The sequence below is a fragment of the Aquarana catesbeiana genome, linkage group LG04 (genome assembly GCF_042186555.1).
Source record: "Aquarana catesbeiana isolate 2022-GZ linkage group LG04, ASM4218655v1, whole genome shotgun sequence".
In the NCBI taxonomy this organism is placed as follows: domain Eukaryota; kingdom Metazoa; phylum Chordata; class Amphibia; order Anura; family Ranidae; genus Aquarana; species Aquarana catesbeiana.
Window position 1 is genome coordinate 336,653,895 of NC_133327.1, and position 22,138 is coordinate 336,676,032.

The 22,138-nt window shown below is 40.8% G+C and overlaps 1 protein-coding gene across 1 annotated transcript in view; it reads right to left on the reverse strand.

Annotated features, from left to right (window-relative positions):
- The window catches only part of MDN1 (midasin AAA ATPase 1), a 455,945-nt gene that overhangs the window by 116,655 nt on the left and 317,152 nt on the right, over positions 1-22,138 (reverse strand). Inside the window, 8 exon segments of the mRNA XM_073628928.1 lie at positions 4,969-5,115; positions 5,257-5,401; positions 5,932-6,139; positions 6,975-7,048; positions 8,222-8,331; positions 17,344-17,496; positions 17,582-17,697; positions 18,847-18,941. Of these exon segments, the coding sequence (XP_073485029.1) occupies positions 4,969-5,115; positions 5,257-5,401; positions 5,932-6,139; positions 6,975-7,048; positions 8,222-8,331; positions 17,344-17,496; positions 17,582-17,697; positions 18,847-18,941 (1,048 nt within the window).

The following is a 22,138-nucleotide window of genomic DNA, read 5'->3' on the forward strand; positions in this document are numbered from 1 at the left end:
GGTCTCAGCAATCATCCTCTCTTATTCCCGCCATTTGCGATGGGCAGGGGTCTCTGAAAACCTCTACCTCTGATATCCTAAAAGTCTTTAGCGATTTTTATGCTGATCTTTATACCTCCAAAGTGGCACCCACTGACAGTGCAATAGAAGATTTTTTAGGAAGTTGCGAGCTCCCCAATCTCCCAATAGAAGATAGGCCCATGCTTAACGCCCCTTTAACGGCAGAAGAACTAGACCTTGCCTTATCCCAAACTAAAAATAACAAATCACCAGGCTTGGATGGCCTCCCGTCAGATATATAAACGCTATGCTGACTCTCTGCTTCCCACATTACTGAAAGTTTAGAATGAGGCACTAGAAGAGGGCTCCCTACCAAACTCGATGAACGAGGCGATCATTGTTGTCCTATTAAAACTGGGTAAAGATGCGAACTCCCCTGGTTCTTATAGGCCCATATCATTACTTACATCCGATATTAAGTTGCTGGCTCGGATGTTAGCAAACAGGTTGGCCAAAGTAATTCATAAAATAGTGCATAGAGACCAATCCGGGTTCATCCCCACGAGATCCACGGCCCAAAATATAAGACGGCTATTCCTAAACTTACAACTCCCAGTGGACAACACAGGCAATAGGGCAATTTTCTCACTAGATGCAGCTAAGGCCTTCGACAGTGTCGAATGGCCTTATCTGTGGAAGACACTACGGAACATGGGACTAGGGGACACCTTTATCCGCTGGATAAAGCTTCTGTATGCCACGCCCACTGCCAGGATACGGATTAATGGGGAGATTTCGGAAACTTTTCCTTTATTTAGGGGCACCAGACAGGGGTGCCCACTGTCGCCCCTGCTGTTTGCCCTGGCCTTAGAGCCCTTGGGGGCAAAAATTAGAGGGGACACAAGAATAGTAGGTTTTCAGAGAGGAAGGAATAAAGATGTGGTATCCATGTATGCAGACGATACCCTGCTGTATTTAGGAGACACAAAAGATACATTACAAACGGTCATGTCCCTCATTAAGGATTTTGGAGAACTATCAGGCTTTTCCATTAATTGGGACAAGTCGGTGTTGATGCCACTTGACCCCCTGAATACTCCACTGCCCCTGGGTGCAGAAATGATACAACAGGTGAGCTCATTTTGCTACCTGGGGATTCAGGTGACATCGAACCCGGCCACCTATATTGATCAGAACCTGGCACCCCTCTTAACTAAATTCCGAGAAAAATGCAGAGCTTGGTGTAAGCTACCCTTGTCTGTGGCTGGTAGAGTTAACCTTATTAAAATGGTTTGGGCGCCGCAACTGCTATATATTTTTAATAATTCCCCAGTATGGATACCTAAGAGATGGTTCGATAGGATAGAAACCCAATTTAGGGAGCTTATCTGGAGGAAAAAAATAGCAAGGATAAAATTATCCACGTTACAACATGGTAAGGAGGAGGGGGGACTTGCTGTTCCTCATCCCAGAATGTATTATTTAGCATCCCAACTACAACAGTTAGGAGGATGGGGCCTATTGGATCCCAAAGACCCGATTCGGATGCTTATAACATGTGATGAAAATAATTATTCAGCACTGACAAGCTTGGAGGCGGGGTTCTTACATTTGGACCCTGAGGCCCCTACGGTTAAATTGTTGATTATGATATGGTCTTTTGTTAAGAAATTATTGGGCGTTGCAGGTTTTTTGTCCTGCACACCTCTTTGGAAAAACAGACAACTTAAGGAAATACAAAAATTAAAAGGTTTTAAGAACTGGGAGGATGCAGGCATCAAATATATTTCACAACTATACCAAGATAATACCCTCAAATCATTCCAGCAGATTCAAATAGAGTTTGAGATCCCACATAACAATTTTTATAAGTATCTCCAATTGAGACATGCTATACAAACCCAGAGCAGAACTGTCAGGATCCACCACACAGAACATCCGATTGTTCAGGAAGTTTTTATGGAAGAAACTAAAAAGGGGATGATATCTCGCTGCTATAACACTCTTCTTACGCGAATACAAGATTCCTCTAGACTACCATGTAGACAGAGCTGGGAGGAGGACATAGGGGCAATAGACGGAGATAGTTGGGATATATGCCTGGTGAATGCCCCCTTGGTTTCATTATCTGCATCCCAGAAAATCTCACACCTATACTTACTACATAGAGCATACAGAACTCCCCTTCAACTATATAAGTGGGGAATTAGAGACTCTCCCCTGTGCCCAAAATGTGAACGTGATCATGGGGACTTGCTCCATATGGTTTGGAAGTGCCCCAAATTATTTAGATACTGGAAGGATGTGCTAGACACAATAACAGAAATATATATGATACCTCTTGAGAGAACACCAGTAACATGTATATTGGGAGGAACAGATGATGAGTCGATACCCCCACTTACTCGTATAGCGCTCATTCGCCTATTATACATGGCAAGGAAATTAATTGCTCAGTGGTGGATTACTCCGCGAGTACCCACCAAGAAGCAATGGATAGACAGTGTTAATAGGCTTTTAATAAGAGAAAAGATTGCTTACCAACATAGAAAAGTCCCACAAAAGTTCCTATCGATATGGCAAGCGTGGTTGGATGTTCCTGGTCTAGCCCCACACCAATTAATTAAAGATAGGCTACTTCTGGGTTGATGTAGACATGACTATTATACGGAAAATAAACGTATGTAAAGGAAAGGGATATATAGGGCAATACGTTCCCTGTGAGGTATAAGGCAGAGTGAGCAATGCTGCAATGTATGGCAGGAATTTGCTTTGTTTTGCTACGGTTTCTCTCTTTTTCTCTTTTCTTTCTTTTTATTGATTAATGTTTTCTTCTTTTTCTCTTTACCAGAGAATACTATATTGCACTAAATATAATGAATGTAGGCAAGGATAACAGAGTTATAATACACTAAGATTGATCCCACCAACTCTGTTAGAAGATCATTTTGTCTCCCCTTTTTATAGCCTAAGGATATAATATAACATTGGAGTTCTCTCTGTATAAGGGAGACACTATTGCAGTCGGAATCTGATATTATCTGACATCTAGATACATACTCTCTACGAGTCATACTACACGCTAAATTTATTGTTAAAGGATAATAGTGCAATAGTCTATACCCCTGTTAGAATGTAAATGGAACCTCCTTTTGGCAATCTTAAAATGTTGATAACTGTATCTATAACAGATTGTGTTAGAACTCTAAGATGTATATGCATTCAGCACTCTAACTTGTATGCTGTATAATTTTATTTCTTATGCAAAATAAAAACCAAAAAAAGTCCCTAAACCTCATTTTTTTATCCAATGCCCACAAGCAAGATGAAACTGGCTGGACAGATTTTATATAAATTGATCTTTACAGCAAAAGATGACATCGGGCAAGCTCAATCTCCAAAACAGTGAGTTTGCAAGTGTCAATGTTTGATTGTGTTAATGTTTGCAAAAAAAATAAAAAACCCAGTGGAGCTCCGCTTTAAAGCAATTTTCCAGATTCTTTCTATGCAGATAATTCTCTGCTCAAGCCGACAGCTGTCAAAAAAAAATCCTCAGAAGCTGAGCCAACTATAAACATTGTAACTTTTTTCTCTTTAGATCAAAGGAATGGACTTAGGTCTGTAAAGGAGGGAAGTTTAACCTTTTTTCTGACACTTGTAGCTTTCAAGTTAAAATCATTATTTTTTGCTAGAAAATGACTTAGAACCCCCAAACATTATATATATATATATATATATATTTAGCAGAGACCCTAGAGAATAAAATGGTGGTTGTTGCAAAATTTTATGTCACACTGTTTTTGAGCAGTGGCCTTTCAAATGCAATTTGGGAAAAAAATATACTTTTATGAATTAAAAAAAAGCAGTAAAGTTAGCCCAATTTTTTTGAATAATGTAAAAGATGTTACACTGTGAGAATTGTGATCTTTATTCTAAGCAAAAAAAGTGTGATTCTCATTTTGGCTAGAATCGTGCAGCTCTACCATCCAGTAACATTCAGCTTCATGCAAACACCAGCCAGCTAGGAGTTCTGACACCACCCCAGCTTGGCACTTTCCAGTACTGCTGACCACTCCTACAAGGGCTTCTCAATCACATAACCGAAAACAGACAATTCAAAAAGAAAAAAAAAACGCAACAAAATTAAACTAAACATTCATTTAATGGTAAAAAAAAAAATAAAGCCATATTTTAAATGTGCCTTAGATAAGCACTGGAATCTTGCGTTATTTACACCCATTGATTTGACATACTAATAACTGACAATTGTAAGCATTTACTCTGAACAAGGTATCAATGTAATGAATCATTGAACAAACTCACAGGAACAGCAAAGAGATAATGAAAAGCTGTTAAAGAAAGCAAAAGTATCTTAAAAGTTTACCTATACAAAATAAATAATTAAATGCACATCTTTTTGCAGGTAAAAAAAAAAAGTGCATTCATTATTTTTTACTAGGAGTATGCAAAGCCTTGCACATCAGCAGATTGTAGGTGCAATGCAGGCCTCTTGCTGACGGTCAGTGTAGCCTGTCTGCTTGCATGAGCAGGCAGTTACACAATGACAGAAAGAATCAAACTACCTCGAGCACCCAACAGTTCATTGAGAACTACAAGCTAACAGGCGCAGAGGCTGTAGGTGCTTGTAGCTCTCCCATTCACAGAACACTGAACGGAAGATGTGTCTGGATGGGCGGAGCCCTGCAAGTTTTTTTTTTTAAATTGTGACCACAAGTTCTAAGAGAAGAGCCCCAGCTTGCTGTCACTAGAGGTTGCGGGTCAGGGAGAGGCTACAGCAGTGGGAGCATGTTCTGTCTAAAAACGGGTGGAACCTGTAGCATGTTCCCAAAGGTGACCTTATCCATTAATGTACTTAAAAACTCTAAACCATTAAATTACCCAGATGAAAAACAAGGTAAGGTGCATGCATATAAAATATAACAAATGCAAAAGGAGAAATTTACTCACCACATATGGCTAGCATTTTGAAAAGTTCAGAGAGAGCTCTCTGCTTCTGCAAAAGGATGTTCTTGGCTTCAGACTTCTGCTTCTCCTTTTCAGCTGTTTGGTTTACTTTAAGATCCTGAAGCTCTTTCACAGACTCCGTGACACCTTCTGCAATTAAATCAGATAACGCAGGCTGAATAATCACATTATGGCTCAACTGATTTTTTACTACATAGTAACATGCTTGAACCATCAAAAAAACTGCACACAACGAAAACACAATATACAACGAAAACACAATATACATGCCTATAAATTCACTGAGATTTTCAAACAATGCTGGCATTTGGCTCTTCTTTATAAATGTAGTGCACAGTCTCCTCATCTTCTTTGTCAATTTAGGCAGGCGATGCTGAAGAGACTCTGAAGAATAAACATCCTCCCCACAGCTTAGCTGTCAAAACAAATGTGCAAATGACTGCATATATAATAAGTGATTAAGGCAAGACATACCACCCTACAATCAATGAACATGAATAAACCAGAAAACTACATAAATGCTGGTAAAACCACATATCAGCACTTCAAACACATTTTGATGAGTATTGGGATCTGGGGTGTAGGTTTGGAGCATGTTAAACCCAAATTATGGTGTAACATGCTCTGAAAGGTGAACTTTGGTGAAGGTCAAAATACAAAACAGTTAAAATAGTAGCAGATGTTGGACAGAGAGTAGGTGAGTTTTTTATGCATCAGCAGCTTTGGGAAGTTCTAAATCAAGTTCACGTAAATGGACAATAACCATGTAAACAACTGCAATGTTAATTTACAGCCCGAGTAGGTTTCAATATATGAAAAAGCAACACCAAATGATGCTACCATATGACAATCTCTAAAGGTGCAGCCTCCCGATTTTTTTTTTTTTTTTTTTGGATCTTAAACTTGGTTTGCCTAGGTATTAAACAATTTCATCAATGGCCTTACAGGTGTACTACTTGCTCCAGTTAAAGTAGCCTTCAGAATGGATGCAAGTCGATGCCGTAGTGCAGAGCTTCCTTTGATCATTGAGCCTGTTGAGCCTGTTGAGGTGTCATTAAAATCCATTTGTTGTTCTTGAACACTTTCAATTAGTGCATGACAAGATGGTTGACAAAGAGCTGCTTCAAACTTCTTTGTAAATTTAAAGAGTGTTCTAAAAAATGTAAAACATAATCAAAAAATATATTAAGACTAAAAACAAACTTAACAAAAAAACGCAGCATTTTAACAAATGTCTTCAACAAAACCTAGCTACCCACACACTTACTCTGTCAAGCAGACTCGAAGTTTTAGTTAAAACGTTAAAAAAATGTAAATTTCTTATGATGTTCTGCACTACCTAGTAGTAGTCCTTATGTCATATACTGTATCTTTCCTTTATGGTAATTTAGATCTGTAGGAATCTGATCTAGTAGAATATTTTAGTGCTCGTCACAATTTCTTCTATGTAATTACTATTTTTAATGCTTTTCTCCTTTGCAGTTGAAAACCATTTAAAGTTTTTCTGAAACACAAACAGAAAAAAGGCAGCATACTTCTAGTATTTTTCAAGCATATTCCTTTTCTTCTGCACACTCGTTTTAATATATTTTTTACCTGGTGAGCCTGCCTTCTTTGCAGCTGCTAGGGTGACCACACCCACTCCTAACACTCTTCTGCAGTGGTAGCGCTGCCACCATAAGATTTGCAGAGCTTGCTCCTTCATATTAATTCCTTCACAGTTAAATGGCTGCCCATTTCAGAGCTGCCAGGTATGCAGCTGCAGCTACGATGGGGCCACAGATGCACAATTCAGAAACAGGCAGGAAGAACCTGTAACCTGTGTTGGTCCACAGTCCAAACCCAGACCCAAAAATAAAAATGTTCTAGGAAAATTGTATTTTTAGAATGTGCAGTTATTTTAGAACCTTACTATTAGCTATTATACTTTGTTGTTGGTGCTCTAAAGCATAAAGGTAAGCCTTAGGTAACTGACCCCAAACTCTTACCGATGTGTCTTTTCCACAGACTGTTTCACAGACCAAAAGCTGACATCATTCCACTTGGATATTTTCACAAAGTCCTTAAGATACAAATACATATATTACATAAAATTTTACAATCCAAAGATGTTACATCACAGAAATAAATAAATCAATGAATAGTTAACTGAAGTAGGATACAAGACAGAACACAGGAAATTGACTTTTCTAAGTCGCCTCCAGCCAAAAATGTTTTTTCATATTGGATGGAGTAGAGAAGGGGTTAGGGCTCATGTACATACAGATTTCTAAAATTTTTCTCCCATCACTAGCTCAAATTTACTTTGTACATTGTGTATGCATGTACATGCGTTTACCGTGAATTTGGATGCGAAGGCACATATATTACTGAAAACTGACCCAATTTTGATTTTACGAATCCTTTTACAGCGTAATTTTATTGATGTAAGCAGGAAAAAAAAAATCAGCGTTACATGGGTCTCGCTTTCTGGTTCTGCCTTACACGATGATGACATGTGGCCCTATTTAAAAGGGCCAGGCGCATTTTGACCTTACTACTTGGTGGCGCAAACACAGATGTAAGAGGCTTGTGTGGATGGTGCAAGAATATTGCACTGTTGAAAAGTATTGACACAGGCGGGATATTGCACATTGGAGCAGAGATACAGTGATAAGAAAAGTACACAGAAGACTATGGTTTTGGACATTTTATTGATATATGAAAGAGCACAGAACTTTATATGCACTTTTTTTACTTGCATGCACATATAGACATATATGTTAATTGACAAAATTGTGTAAAATTTTATGAGGTTGCACTGCACTTATGTAAATTATGTTAAAATTTGTTTGAAGTGGGAGCGCGTCGGCGACTGAGCTGCAATAACAACAGTTTTTATTTTTTTGGAACATTTTTACATTTGTTTTAGAATGTTAGCGCAGAGAATATTGGTATTTAGATTTGCAGAAACTTGTTAAAGTTTGAGATTCAAAATGGGACGAACATTGTTTTATCTATTTTTGAAATGTGAAGGAATTTGAGTAGAAACAGTGAAACTTTTTGCCCTCTGGAAGCAGAATGATCATTCCCCTGGGTTTCAAGATGACTGTGCAAAAGAGGAAATCTTTCTTGTGGATTCAAAGAAACATTTGAAAAGCATATAGTGCGGAGGAGGTGCAAGGGTTTTACACCCCCCTACCAATATCGCATATTGAGGCAGATATACCATTGTTACTGTCAACTGATTTCTTACCTTCAGCTCTTTTTCCACTGGATTACGTAACTCAGTAATCCGTGCTTGGATAGACGGCAAAAATTGTTTATAGTAATGAAAGAGATTCCACAAGAGACTACACAGAGAATCTGCAAAAAAAAAAAAAAAAAAAAAAACAAAAAAACAAAAAAAAAAAAGTTTATTTAGGCAACATTTATATCACAAGCAATTGAATGCTTTAATGTCCGTTCACCAAATGCATTTCAGGTATTGTTAATGACCACAACAACAGCTACAAACCAGAGCTAAAGACAATTCCTGTATTATGACAAAACTAGATCTCAACACAAAAACATATGCTTGTGCAAGATAAGAAAACAAACCTTGAAAGAGAAGGAAGCCAAATCAGAGACCCATCTTACCAAGGTAATGGCAATCAAGTGTGTTACTTTCTGTGGCAAAGTCATCAGAGGAATTTCCCAGAAAGGTTTGAATGAAGGCAACTTACTGTCAAAAACCTTCTGTAGGAGGACAGCATAACCCACTGATCTCCAATTTACAGCGCTGTGTGCACTGAGCACACACACTTTCTGTTGTTCACTCTCTAGCAAACTAGAAATAATTACAAGAACCAGTTTTAATGTGGGACAAACTTAACCTAGGTGAGTATGTGCTGAGAAATATGACTGTCAGTTCCCTAGGATGATGAAATGTCTCATCTTTATTAAATGTCAGTTGAAGTGCTCTGCTCACCATACTATTTTATAAAATGCAGGTGCCACTGTTCAAATCAAGGATTAAAATTGGATTTTTCCTACAGCTTACTTGTAAAAACCCTTTCTTGGAGTACATCACGGGAAACAGAGCAGCCATTACTATCTGGGTTATACACCACCTATGGGTGAATGGACACTGGCAGATCATTCAGATCAAACAGGAAGTCCTCCCCTATATAACCCCTCCTACACCGGAAGTACCTCAGTTTTGTAGCAAGCAAACCTCCCAGACAAGAGGGGAGGGACCTCTGTGTCCCGTGATGTACTCCAAGAAAAGCATTTTCCAGTTAAGCTGTAGGTAAAATCCAATTTTAAATCCTTGATTTGAACAATGGCACCTGCATCTTATCGTACATCACCAGACAGAGAGCAGCCATTACTATCTGGGACATCCCAAAGCAATACCCTTGAGGGGAGGGAGACACTAGCACGGTAACTGCCACCAGAAAAGGACCTACTCTGCTGTTTGTAATACGCTGAGGCCAAAGGCAGTATCCTCTATGTTTTTGACATTTACCTGGTAAAAACCCTGAAGATGTATAACCCAAAGACCAAAACGTGGTCTTGCACACCTGGGCCACTGACACCTGATGCCCCAAGATACTCCCACACACCTGGTAGAGAATCAACAGGGCGGAGATACAGGACTTAAGACCATTAGGTCCTGCTGGACTGGGAGTGTTCAAGGAATGACCCCCACAAGACTCGCTATATCGACCACCAGGCCAAGCCCTCCTGGGCTAATTCGGCTAACACTATTATAAGTGTTACCACCTCCAGGATTCTTCGCAAAAGATGTGGCAGAAGTCGAAACAGAGGGAAAGCGTCATACAAGGGAGAACTGGTTCCCAAGGTGTTACCAGCGCATCTACCCCTAATGCCAGTGGGACTCTCGTCCTGGACACACCTGTCCCAACTTGTTATAGAACTTGAAATCTAGTAGATCCATCTGCAGAGTTCCCCCTGCCACTACTCTATACTTGGAATATGTACTAGCGATAGAGAGCACTTATTGTGCTGTCCCAGACCAAATACGGCTCACTTTCCTGAGCCACATGACTCCTGGTGCTGTCCCGGTGGTCGATATATATATATGCCCCTGCAGAGGCATTTCCGGATTGAACCTATAACTGGTTTATACTATAATCCAGAACAAGGCGTACTGGCCAAATGTACCAAGATATTGATGGGCAGTATCCTCTCCTGTGGAGACCAAGTCCACTGAACTCTAGCCACCCTGAAACCAACTGGAGAGGCAGGCATTGGTGGTTATCTTCCCAATCCCTGAAAGGAATTATTTTCCCTTCTCCAGATTTCAAGCCATCAACCACCAATTTTAGTTCTGCAATAACCTGGGAACAGAGCCCTCCGGAAATCCAATGCCTGGATCTTCATGTTCCAGACAGATAGAATGATCCTCTACAAAAGACTTGGAGTAGGACTGTACATAGGTAACATGCTTCAACCTAGATACAACTTTGTCCTGCAGGAATATATCAAAGGAAAATCTGGAACAGACTGCTTCCTGATTTAAGCTTAAGATATACTGACATTGACACCCCGTGTCTTCAGCAAGTCAAGACCCGGGGCTAGGAGCTTTGTGAACCCTCGGAAGCTGTGGCCAGCCCGAAGTACAGTCAGAAACAAGCTGACTTTCTACTGTAATTACAGAAATCTTTGAGGAAAATTACCTCTTGCAGAGAGATCATCACTGAACAGACCGAGCCTATCTGAAACAGAAGGGTGCCCAGCTGCTTGAGATCTTAAGATAAACATCATGTTCCCATTTAGTTCTGGAACCGCTACCATTCGAGTGTTTTACAATGATGAGCCCACAACTTCTGCTCCAAGAGCCAAAGCATGGCAAAGACTGTCTGCGGCAGACCCAAGAGGTGTACTTAAACTACTAGGTTTCCTGTCCTGATACACTCTCAAAACTCAGCAGCCTCAGACACCTCCTTCATTTAGGAGGGGAAAGCTTATAGCACCTGGTATTCCCAGGCAGTCTCCCATCCAAGTACTAACCAGGCTTGATCCAAAATCAGGCTAAATGCTGCCATCGTCCAATGCAGTTCTGCTAAACTCTCCTAGCAGAACATTAACCTTCTAATGCATCAAGAATCACTGCAATGCCCAACATCACAGTGGTTCAGATACACTAGATGCCACTGGTCCAACAGGAGACGTGAACACTGCCAGATCACTGGATCTGAGGGTAGTGTACCTGCCTCACCCGCCCACTTCTCTCTTCTGGAGTCATTTAGTTGATCTAACAGGTAAATAATGTGGAGCCTACATTAGTCAAAACCCAATATGCAGTTGCCCAAGGTTGTAGGCCTAAAACAAAGTTGGTCTACCGCTATACAAGCCCATAGGTATGCAGGTACCAAGGTATGCCTTTATGTAGACACCTAGGTATGCAAACATGCACGTATATAAGTATTAGTGCCATTCATGTATTTATGAATGCAGTTTAAATTTTTTAGATTGTAAGCTCTAACAAGCAGGGCCCTCTGATCCCTCTGTATTGATTTGTATTGTAAGTGTACTGTCTGCCCTCATGTTGTAAAGCGCTGCGCAAACTGTTGGCGCTATATAAATCCTGTATAATATAATAATAAAAATACAAATAAAAATGCATTTATAGAATATGCGTTTATGCAGACATGCAACATGAGTCTATGCAGCATACAAACATGTATTTTATGCAAACATTTATACAATCATGTGCAAACATGTACCTTATGCAACATGTATAAACATGTATCGCATGCAAACACATACAAACATGCAAGTCAAACAAACCTGTATAAACATGTACAAACATGTATCTTCATGCAAACATGTACAAACCTGTATCTTTGTACAAACATGTATAAACATATACAGTTGTGCTCACAAGTTTAGATACCCTGTTTAGAAATCATAGAATTTATGATTTCTTGGCCATTTTTCAGAGAATATGAATAACACAAAAACATTTTTCACTATTGGTTAAGTGTTTGGCTGAAGCCATTATAAACGGTGTTTACTCTTTTTAAAGTCATAATGGCAATAGAAACTACCCAAATGACCCTGATCAAAAGTTTACATACCCTGGTGATTTTGGCCTGATAACATGCACACAAGTTGATGCAAAGGGGTTTGAATGGCTATTAAAAGGCAACCATCCTCACCTGTGATCTGTTTGCTTGTAATTAGTGTGTGTGTATAAAAGGTCAATGAGTTTCTGGACTTCTGACAGACCCTCGCATTTTTCATCCAGTGCTGCACTGACGTTTCTGGATTCTGAGTCATGGGGAAAGCAAAAGAATTGTCAAAGGATCTGCTGGAAAATGTAGTTGAACTGTATAAAACAGGAAAGGGATATAAAAAGATATCCAAGGAATTGAGAATGCCAATCAGCAGTGTTCAAACTTTAATCAAGAAGTGGAAAATGAGGGATTCTGTTGAAACCAAACCACGGTCAGGTGGACCAACTAAAATTTCAGCCACAACTGCCAGGGAAATTGTTCAGGATCCAAAGAAAAACACACAAATAACTTCAGGTGAAAAACAGGACTCTCTGAAAACATGTGACGTGGCTGTTTCAAGATGCACAATAAGGAGGCACTTAACCACTTAAGCCCCAGACCATTTGGCTGGCCAAAGACCAGAGCAATTTTTGCGATTCGGCACTGCGTCGCTTTAACTGACAATTGCGCGGTCGTGCGACGTGGCTCCCAAACAAAATTGACTTTTTTTTTGCACTATAAACAAAAAAATAGCGACAATTTTGAAAAAAGCATTATTTTTTACTATAATATCCCCAAAAAATATATATAAAAAAAACCCTTTTTTTCCCCTCAGTTTAGGCCAATACCTATACTGATAATTGATTGGTTTGTGCTAAAGTTATAGCATCTACAAAATAGGGGATAGTTTTATGGCATTTTTATTGATATTTTTTTTTTTTTACTAGTAATGGCGGCGATCAGCGATTTTTATTGTGACTGCGACATTATGGCGGAAACAGACAATTTTGGGACCATTCACATTTATACAGCGATCAGTGCAATTAAAAATGCATTGATTACTGTGTAAATGTGACTGGCAGTGAAGGGGTTAACCACTAGGTGGCACTGTAGAGGTTAAGTGTTTCCTAGGGAGTGATTCTAACTGTGGGGGGGAGGGGCTGTGTGACACTACACTGATCACCGCTCCCAATTACAGGAGCGGTGATCAGCGAGAGTGTCATTAGGCAGAACGGGGGATGCTTGTTTACATTAGCATCTCCCCGTGAGATGATCCCGGGTATCCCCGCAGACATAAGAGTCCGCGGGACCAGTGATCACAGAGCTCCCGGCGGGTGCGCGCGCCCACAAGCCACCTCTTAAAGGGCAACTTACAGGTACATTAACCTGCCTGTACCTGCCCTTCTGCCACAGTATATCTGCGTGAGGCGGTCGGAAAATGGTTAAAGATGGGCTGCATGGTCGAGTCAACAGAAGAAAGCCATTACTACGCAAATGCCACAAAGTATCCGGCTTACAATACGCCAAACAGCACAGAGACAAGCCTCCAACCTTCTGACACAAAGTCATTTGGAGTGATGAGACCAAAATTGAGCTTTTTGGCCAAAACCATACATGCTTCATTTGGAGAGGAGTCAACAAGGCCTATGATGAAAGGTACACCATTCCTACTTTGAAACACGGAGGTGGATCGCTGATGTGAGCGCTACAAAAAAGGCACAGGAAATTTGGATAAAAATTGTTGGCAAGGTGAATGCAGTATGTTATCATAAAAACACCGGAGGAACATTTGCATTCATCAGTCAGGAAGCTGCGCATGGGACGCACTTAGACATTCCAACATGACAATGATCCAAAACACAAGGCCAAGTCCACCTGTCATTGGCTACAGCAGAATAAAGTGAAGGTTCTGGAGTGGTCATCTCAGTCTCCTGACCTCAAAAGCATTGAGCCACTCTGGGGAGATCTCAAAAGTGCAGTTCATGCAAGACAGCCCAAGAATTAACAGGAACCAGAGGCTTTTTGCCAAGATGAATGGGCAGCTTTACCATCTGAAAAGATAACGAGCCTCATCTACAAATACCTCAAAAGACTTCAAACTGTCATTGATTTTAAAGGGGGCAATATACGGTATTAAGAACTGGGGTATGTAAACTTTTGATCAGGGTCATTTGGGTAGTTTCTGTTGCCATTATGATTTAAAAAGAGTAAACACAGTTGATAGATAATAAATGGCTTCAGTGAAACACCAACCATGAGTGAAAGTTTGTGTGTTATTCATATTTTCTTAGTGACAAAGAAATCAAAAATACTGCCAGGGTATGTAAACTTATGAGGACAACTGCATCTTTATACAAACATGTAATAGCAAACGTGCGTTTTAAGCCACCTGCTCAACTGCACTTGGCCCCAAACTAGTCTTGCAGAATTAGCCAAGCACATGTGCTCAGATTGCTCGCTTACAAGTCATCCAAAACACAGCAGCAAGACAAGTAACGGGAAAAAAACCCTGGGAATCCATCTCTGCATTATTATTATTCAGGATTTATATAGCGCCAACAGTTTACGCAGCGCTTTACAACATTAGGGAGGACAGTACAAGTACAATACAGTTCAATACAGGAGGAATCAGAGGGCCCTGCTCGTTAGAGCTTACAATCTAGGAGTCCCTGAGGACCCCACACTGGCTAACCGTAAAGGATCGGATCACATTCAAGACCCTCTGCCTCACCCACAAATGCACACAAGGAAACGCTCCGCAATACCTATGCGAGAAAATAAAAAACATTACACACCTAATCACAGTCTACGATCAACGAACCAAAACCTCCTCCTCATTCCCAAGTCCAGGTACAAAGCAAAGGGAGAACGAAGATTCGCAGTCCAAGGACCACGGCTATGGAATGCTCTACCCACTAACATCCGCATGGAAAAAAAAACCATCGGGCCTTCAGAAAAAAAACTCAAGACTCACCTCTTCTAAGAAGCAGGACAACTCAGGACGGATCAAGCGCCTTGAAGCAATTCAGTTCGCATCTGTAGCGCTATACAAATTCTTCATTCATTCATATGCACCCAATGCAGCCTCTGGGCTGCTTCGGAACAGCGAAACAAAAAGAAAAAATAAGCTACTGCAGACCAAATGCACAATATTCTGGAGACACAACACCTAACAGTGCACGGATACCCGTATAGGGGTGTATCGACTTACAGTTGTACAGGTCCCGTGGATTAAGTATTCAGTACTTGGCCACACATTTCTCCCAAAGTAAAAACTCTTACACTTCATTAGTATCCATGGGCTGCTATGTCTCAAGAGGCCCTGCTGAACCTGCCGTCCACATGGTAAACATGGCCGCCCCTCCACTTCCTGCCTATATAGAAATAGGCCATACTGAGAAAGCCTGCGCCCTCTAGTGGCTGGAGAAACAGCAGCCCACACTCCTTAGTACTACACAGAGCATGATTAACAACTTCAGGCTCGAAAGAATTTGCCCCCTTAAAGACAAGGCCATATTTTGCAATACGGCACTGCGCTAATTTAGCTGACAATTGCGCGGTCGTGCGACACTGTAAGCAAACAAAATTGATGTCCTTTTTCCCCCCACAAATAGAGCTTTCTTTTGGTGGTATTTGATCACCTGTATGGTTTTTATTTTTTGCGCTATAAACAAAAAAAGACCGACAATTTTGAAAAACAAACAAAAAAACAAAACATTTTTTATTTTCTGCTAAAAAAACACACAATAATTTTTTTTTTTTTAATCTAAATTTTCTTCATCAATTTAGGCCACTTTGTATTCTGCTACATTTTTGGTAAAAAAAAAAAAAAAAATCCCAAAAAAGCATTTGATTGGTTTGCGCAAAAGTTATAGCGTCTACAAAATAGGGGATAGGGCTTTTTATTATTTATTGTTTACTAGTAATGGCAGTGATTAGCGATTTTTAGGGGGACTGCAACATTGCGGTGGACAGATCGGACACCTGACATTTTTGACACTTTTTTGGGAACCAGTGACGTTCGTGATCAGTGCTAAAAATATGCACTGACATTGAACTAATGGCACTGGCGGGGAAGGGGTTAACATCAGGGGCGATTCAAGGGGTTAACTGTGTTCCCTCAGTGTGTTTCTAACTGTGTGGGAGGGATGGGCTGCCTGGGACCACACACAGATCCGTCTTCCTGCATAGAAGACAGGATCTCTGTGTGATCCCATCAGAACAGAGATCAGCCTTGTTTACTATGGCAGATCCCCATTCTGTCACTGCGGGGAACGATTGTGGGTGGCCGGCAGACAAGAGTCCACCGGACCCGCTGGCCAATAGGCGTGCGCCCACAGATCGCTGTGTATGAGCTGACGTACAGCCGAGCCAACCTGCTGCAGTATAACTGTGGCGGCTGGTTGGAAAGCGGTTAAATAGCACACTGCCCCAGTGGCAACCAGGAGAACAGAGCTCAAAAAAAAAAAAAAAAGTAACTGCAAAAATGCAGACTTACCATTTTTGCCGCAGGGCTGAGCGTAACAGAAGTCCAATCTTCACCCATCACGGTGGGCTCTGTCATAAAAAACCTTGAGCCCTGGTTCACATTGCTGAGATTTGACATGTCAAATAACATAGGAAATGGGGGGCAATTGCCAGCAATGCCAGCGTCCGAATCTGTGTGATGCTGCACTAATTCCCAAAAGTAGTTTCTGTACTACTATTGCCGATTTGGGGGTGTGATTTCCATTGACAGCTGTGCAGAAACCAGTGTAGGAGGGGTTATATAGGGGAGGACTTCCTGTTTGATCTGAATGATCTGCCAGTGTCCATTCAGCCATAGGTGGCGTATAACCCAGATCGTAATGGCTGTTCTGTCTCGTGATGTATGATAAAGAAAATAAATTTTAGAAGAAGTTGGATTTAAATTAGTCACAACTACAGATATTGTTTGCAGGTCAGGAATTGACTTCACTGGCAGCAAACTAGCTCTTGGTAAGTGGAGAAACCAGAGGATAAGTATTACAGACAGGAAACAAGCACACCACAGAAGTGTCAGCAATAAGTCCCCCGATTTCTAGCATGAAAAGTTCAGTTTACCAGACAGCTAAAGCGTTTCAATCACTCAACCTCTAAGGCACCATGAAGCCCAGATAAATATCAGTATGGTCAGACAATTATCCACACAAAGTTAAGCATTTCTTCTAGTATGATTTAGTTTATACAATAAAAAAAAAAAAATACAAAAAAATGAATGCAAGAAGCCTTTTGGTTGTTTAATTGTGGTGTTAAAGTTTGCTTTGACTTGTATTCAATCTGTAGGCTACAAACACCACTTTTGCACCCATTTTCTGAGGGAACAAAAAAAAAAAAAGGAAGCAGCAAATACCTTTTTTTTCTTCCTCTATCACAAGCAAAACATGGCAGTGGAACACCAACAGCATCTGAAGACGTGAGTGAAATTCACCCAGAGAACTTGCTTCAATAAATGCTTGAAGTGTCTTTGTAATAGTCTGTAAAGTAGATTCTTCGCGGTCTTTATCTAAACAAGTTACACATAAAATTATTATCGGAATACATTTCCACTTTAGGCAGATGTTGCACACAGTCATGTGTCTTCAGTTTACCTTGTTCTTTGTCTGATTCCAAGTACTTTTCAATCATCTGGTAAATAGAGAACCAGTGCTTGTTGGATTTTTTAGCATGTCGATGCACAACATTATCAAGACTTAAAGACCAGCAGCTAAAAACAGAAAAAAGTACTTTTTTAATGTATAGCATAAAACATTCCACTGAAACTGCCATACTAAAACTCACCAATGACCTACTAACTGCTACACATGCCAGGGTGCTGGGTGTAATCCTTGACTCTGACCTCTCCTTCAGCCCCCACATCCAATCAATGGCTAAATCCTGACGCCTTAACCACTGCAACATCTCCAGAATTTGACCCTTCCTGACTAACACCACAAAGCAACTTATTCACTCATTTCCCGCCTTGACTACTGCAACTCTCTCCTTAATGGCCTACCCCCCCCTTCAGTCTATTATGAATGCTGCTGCTAGACTAATACACCTCACTAATCAATCCGTGACTGCTGCCCCTCTCTGCCTATCCCTTCACTGGCTTCCCCTACCCCACCGTATAAAATTCAAAATGCTAACCACAACATTTAAGGCCATCCACAACATCGCCTCCAGCTACGTCACCAACCTCACCTGCAGATTTCGTCCAAATTGTCCCCTCCGCTCCTCCCAGTACCTCCTGCTCTTTAGCTCCCTTGTTACCTCCTCTCATGCTCGCCTTCAGGACTTCTCCAGAGCCTCTCCCATCCTCTGGAACTCCCTTCCCCGGTATAACCAATCAGCACCTAACCTGTCCACCTTTAGGAGATCCCTGAAAACTCACTTATTCAGGGAAGCCCATGAAACACCCACCTAACAACTGTCCCCGAGTCACCCCCCATCAAATAATTCCCTGCATCTATTACCTTTTGTACCACCACCCCCTCCCTTTAGAATGTAAGCTCTACGAGCAAGTCCTTCCTGTCCCTTCTGTATTTAATTATAAAGCACTGTGTAAACTGTTGGCGCTATATAAATCGTGTAAATAATAATAATAGTAATAAACAATACGTTTAGTAATCCATAACTAAAATTATCAATAGCAAGCATCCACACACCGCCATAATACTAGTATATATAAAGCACCAATCACATAAGAGTTTCATTCTGAAACGCTGTCTGAAATATGCTCCATTACAACTAGAGATTTTCCTTTCTCCTCCTACCCACACCTTATGCCTTTAGGTTTGACTTTAATGTTCAGAATCAGGGCCATTAAATTTAGTCTTACAGAGATTAAAAAAAAAAAAAAAAAAAACATGCTTACTTCAGTTCAAGTTTACGACATTGGATAATAAGCTGTGTAACTTCATCAAGGCTTTTGCGCAGAGACAGACTGCTGCTGGCATTTTCTTCCCAGTCCTAAAAATGCAAGCATAGTTTATAAACAATATACACAAAAACAGACGGCAAAAATCAATGTGATCCCTATTGGTTAAGCCAACAAAGATGGTAGCTGAAAAAACTAAAATGATTTCCAGAGCAAAACGTCTGCTGTTAGGATATTTGAGTATTTCCTTTAGTTAAGCTATGCTAGAAAAAGCCAGACTATTAAAAATGATGCAGAATTTTTATATAAAGGGGATATTACACAGCACTAGCAACTGCTCACTTACATATATAAAAGTTTCTTAGTATAGATTTATGAATGTGAAAATGATTAGCTAAACAAAAATTTAAAAAAAAGTACAGGAAAAAAGTCTGCATCTCTCAAAAAGACCACGATATTTATGTAGGACAAAGCTCAATCCCATGCATCAAAGTACTGCACTGCGTGGCTAGCCAGTAAAGGCCTTAAAGATGAAAGAATAACGACATGGCCCCCTTCCTCACCTGACCTAAACCTTATTGAGAACTTACGGGACCTTCTTAAACGGGAGATTTACGACGAAGGGAAACGGTACACCTCTCTGAACAGTGTTTGGGAGGCTGTGGTTGTTGCTGTGCAAAAAGTTAATCGTCAACAGATCAAGAAACTGACAGACTATGAATGGAAGGCTTAGGACTGTTATTGAAAAGAAGGGTGGATATATTGGTCACTGATTTTTCTTTTGAAATGTCAGAAATACTTATATGTAGTTTATTTTTATCTGTTAAAGTGAGAATAATAAACAAACAAGCAAGATGGGAAAACGTTCCTTTTTCATTTAGTTGCATAATAATTCTGCATTAGTTGCCCAATAATTGTGCACACAGATAGATATTCTCCTAAGAAAGCCAAACCCTCACTTTTACTTTCTTAAATATTTCAGGTTTAAGGTCTATTAACATTTTGGATTGACCGAGAGCACTATGGTGTTCAATAATGAAAGAATCCTTAAAAATACAACTTGCCTACTGTTTAGGAAATTGAAGGAATTTGTTGTGGGATTTTAAGTTCAGGCATCAAGGTGGGCATACCCCCAAAGGGGTCTTTAGGGATTGGATTCCATAGCAATGAAACATGGCACTGAATCTGATATCACCCTGCGGCTGACTGGTTGCACCAAGTGCCAAGGTGAGCACTCAGCAGAATTTAGTGCCAGAAGCAACATTACAGGACATCCCAATAGCGTGGGGTCTGGGTAAGGCTCCCAAGGTTTTACCTTGCGTTGGATTGTTTAAAAAAAAAAAAAAAATACATGTCGTACTTACCTGCTCTGTGTAATGGTTTTGCACACAGCAGGCCAAATACTGTTCTGGTATACCCCGCCCGCACTTTTGGCTCCTTCTTCCTTCAGAGTGCCCCTATAGCAAGCAGCTTGCTGTGGGGGTACTTGTGCAGGCTCCATACTTAGTCACACTGCATGCTTCTGTTGACACACACACACAGTGCATCCAAGCCCCATCCCCTGCTCCCTCCTTCACAGGCTGTGACTGACAGCAGCAGGAGCCAACCTAATGCTGCTGCATCAGAGTCCTACGAGGAGGAAGAGAGCAGTGCTGTTGCTCTCAGGCACAACACTAGATTGAGATCAGGATCAGGTAAGTATATAGGAGGGCTGAGTGAGCTGGTCACAGAAGGTTATTTTTACCTTAGATTATAAAGTCTTGTGGGTTTTTTTTCAATAAGAATAACAAACATGTTATACTTATCTCCTCTGTGCAGTAAATTTAAACAGAGCAGCCCTGAGCCTCTTCTCAGGTCCCTCCTTCTGCTTTCCTAGCCCCTCCCTCCTGGCGAGTGTCCAAACAGCAAGCAGCTTGCTATGAGGGCACCCGAGCCAAAGCTCCGTGTGTACATTCAGACACGGAGCTGCAGCCCAGCTCTGCCCTCTTTCTCTCCTGATTGACTGAGCGATTGACAGCAGCGGGAGCCAATAGCATCGTTGCTGTATCTCAGCCAATCAGGGAGAGTCTCGGATGGCCGAGACACTCATGGACATCGCTGGGGCTCAGGCAATAATTAGGGGAGTTGCGGGTGGCTGCTGCACACAGAAGGCTTCTTACCTTAATTCATAGAATGCATTAAGATTGAAAAACTTTCTGACTTTCCTTTAATTCACAGAAAGCATTAAGGTAGGAAAAAAAAAAAACTTCCGCCTTTAGCATCACTTTAAACCACTTCCTTCTCCTGCACATGACTACATATTCCATGAGGCATTGATCCTCACATATTCACATGTTCTGAGGCACTCACTGACATTTATGGACAGTGTACTGGGCTGTATGTGTGCTGCATTGTATTTCCTAATATGTAAACAAATAATGCATTCTTTATGCAGGCCCACTAATTGGCTGGCGAGCTAATCAATAATGGAAATAGTTGACAAATATATATATATAATTGTTTTGATTAGTTGTTTCAGCCCTAGTAGAGACTAGTATTAAAAATACAGTCCTGCTTCAGTGCAAAAGAAACAAACTTTTACACTAAGCAGTTTGAGCGTTTTGCAACCCTTTCATCAGAGTGAGTGTTTTGCTGAGTTTTTACCGGGGTTCCCTGGCACCAATGCCATCAGCGAAGGTATTCCCCTATGGGCTACTTCAAGTAGGGTGCAGAAATGGGGTATGTCTGTCTGTATAAGGATACACAGCAAATCAGGTTTGGACCTTCCTGTAACAAAGTCCTTGTAGCAAAAGAGCAGGAGGAAGAGCCAGAGTACCTTTTAAGGGCTCTAGGAGGAAGCGGTAATAGTGTAACCTGTGGAATGGTTTAACACCTAGTCATACACATGAGGTTGAGCTCTGAATGGTGTAATTATTACCTCCAAATGTAGAAGTTTAAAACACTTGTTAAGTGAATAAATGCAAACACATTTTTGGCTTTTACGTAAAACTATTCAGGGGCACTGAAGGTGTATTGCAAGTAATGGAGATACTGATTCTCATGTAAAGCTGCAGTATCGGACCGATAAGACAAACTTGTCTCATCCTTTCATGTCACGCTTCCCAATATAGGTCAAAGCTTCCCCCATCACAGTGAGCATTGCGCTGGAGGGGTCTTCAAGCAACATTACAGGCCACCCCTACAGTGTGGGGTCTGTGTACGGTTCCTAAGGCATTAACAAGGTTACACCACTCTAAATACATTGCATCTATTAGTAAAGTAGAAGACAGTAAAGAGCTGACTGAAAAAA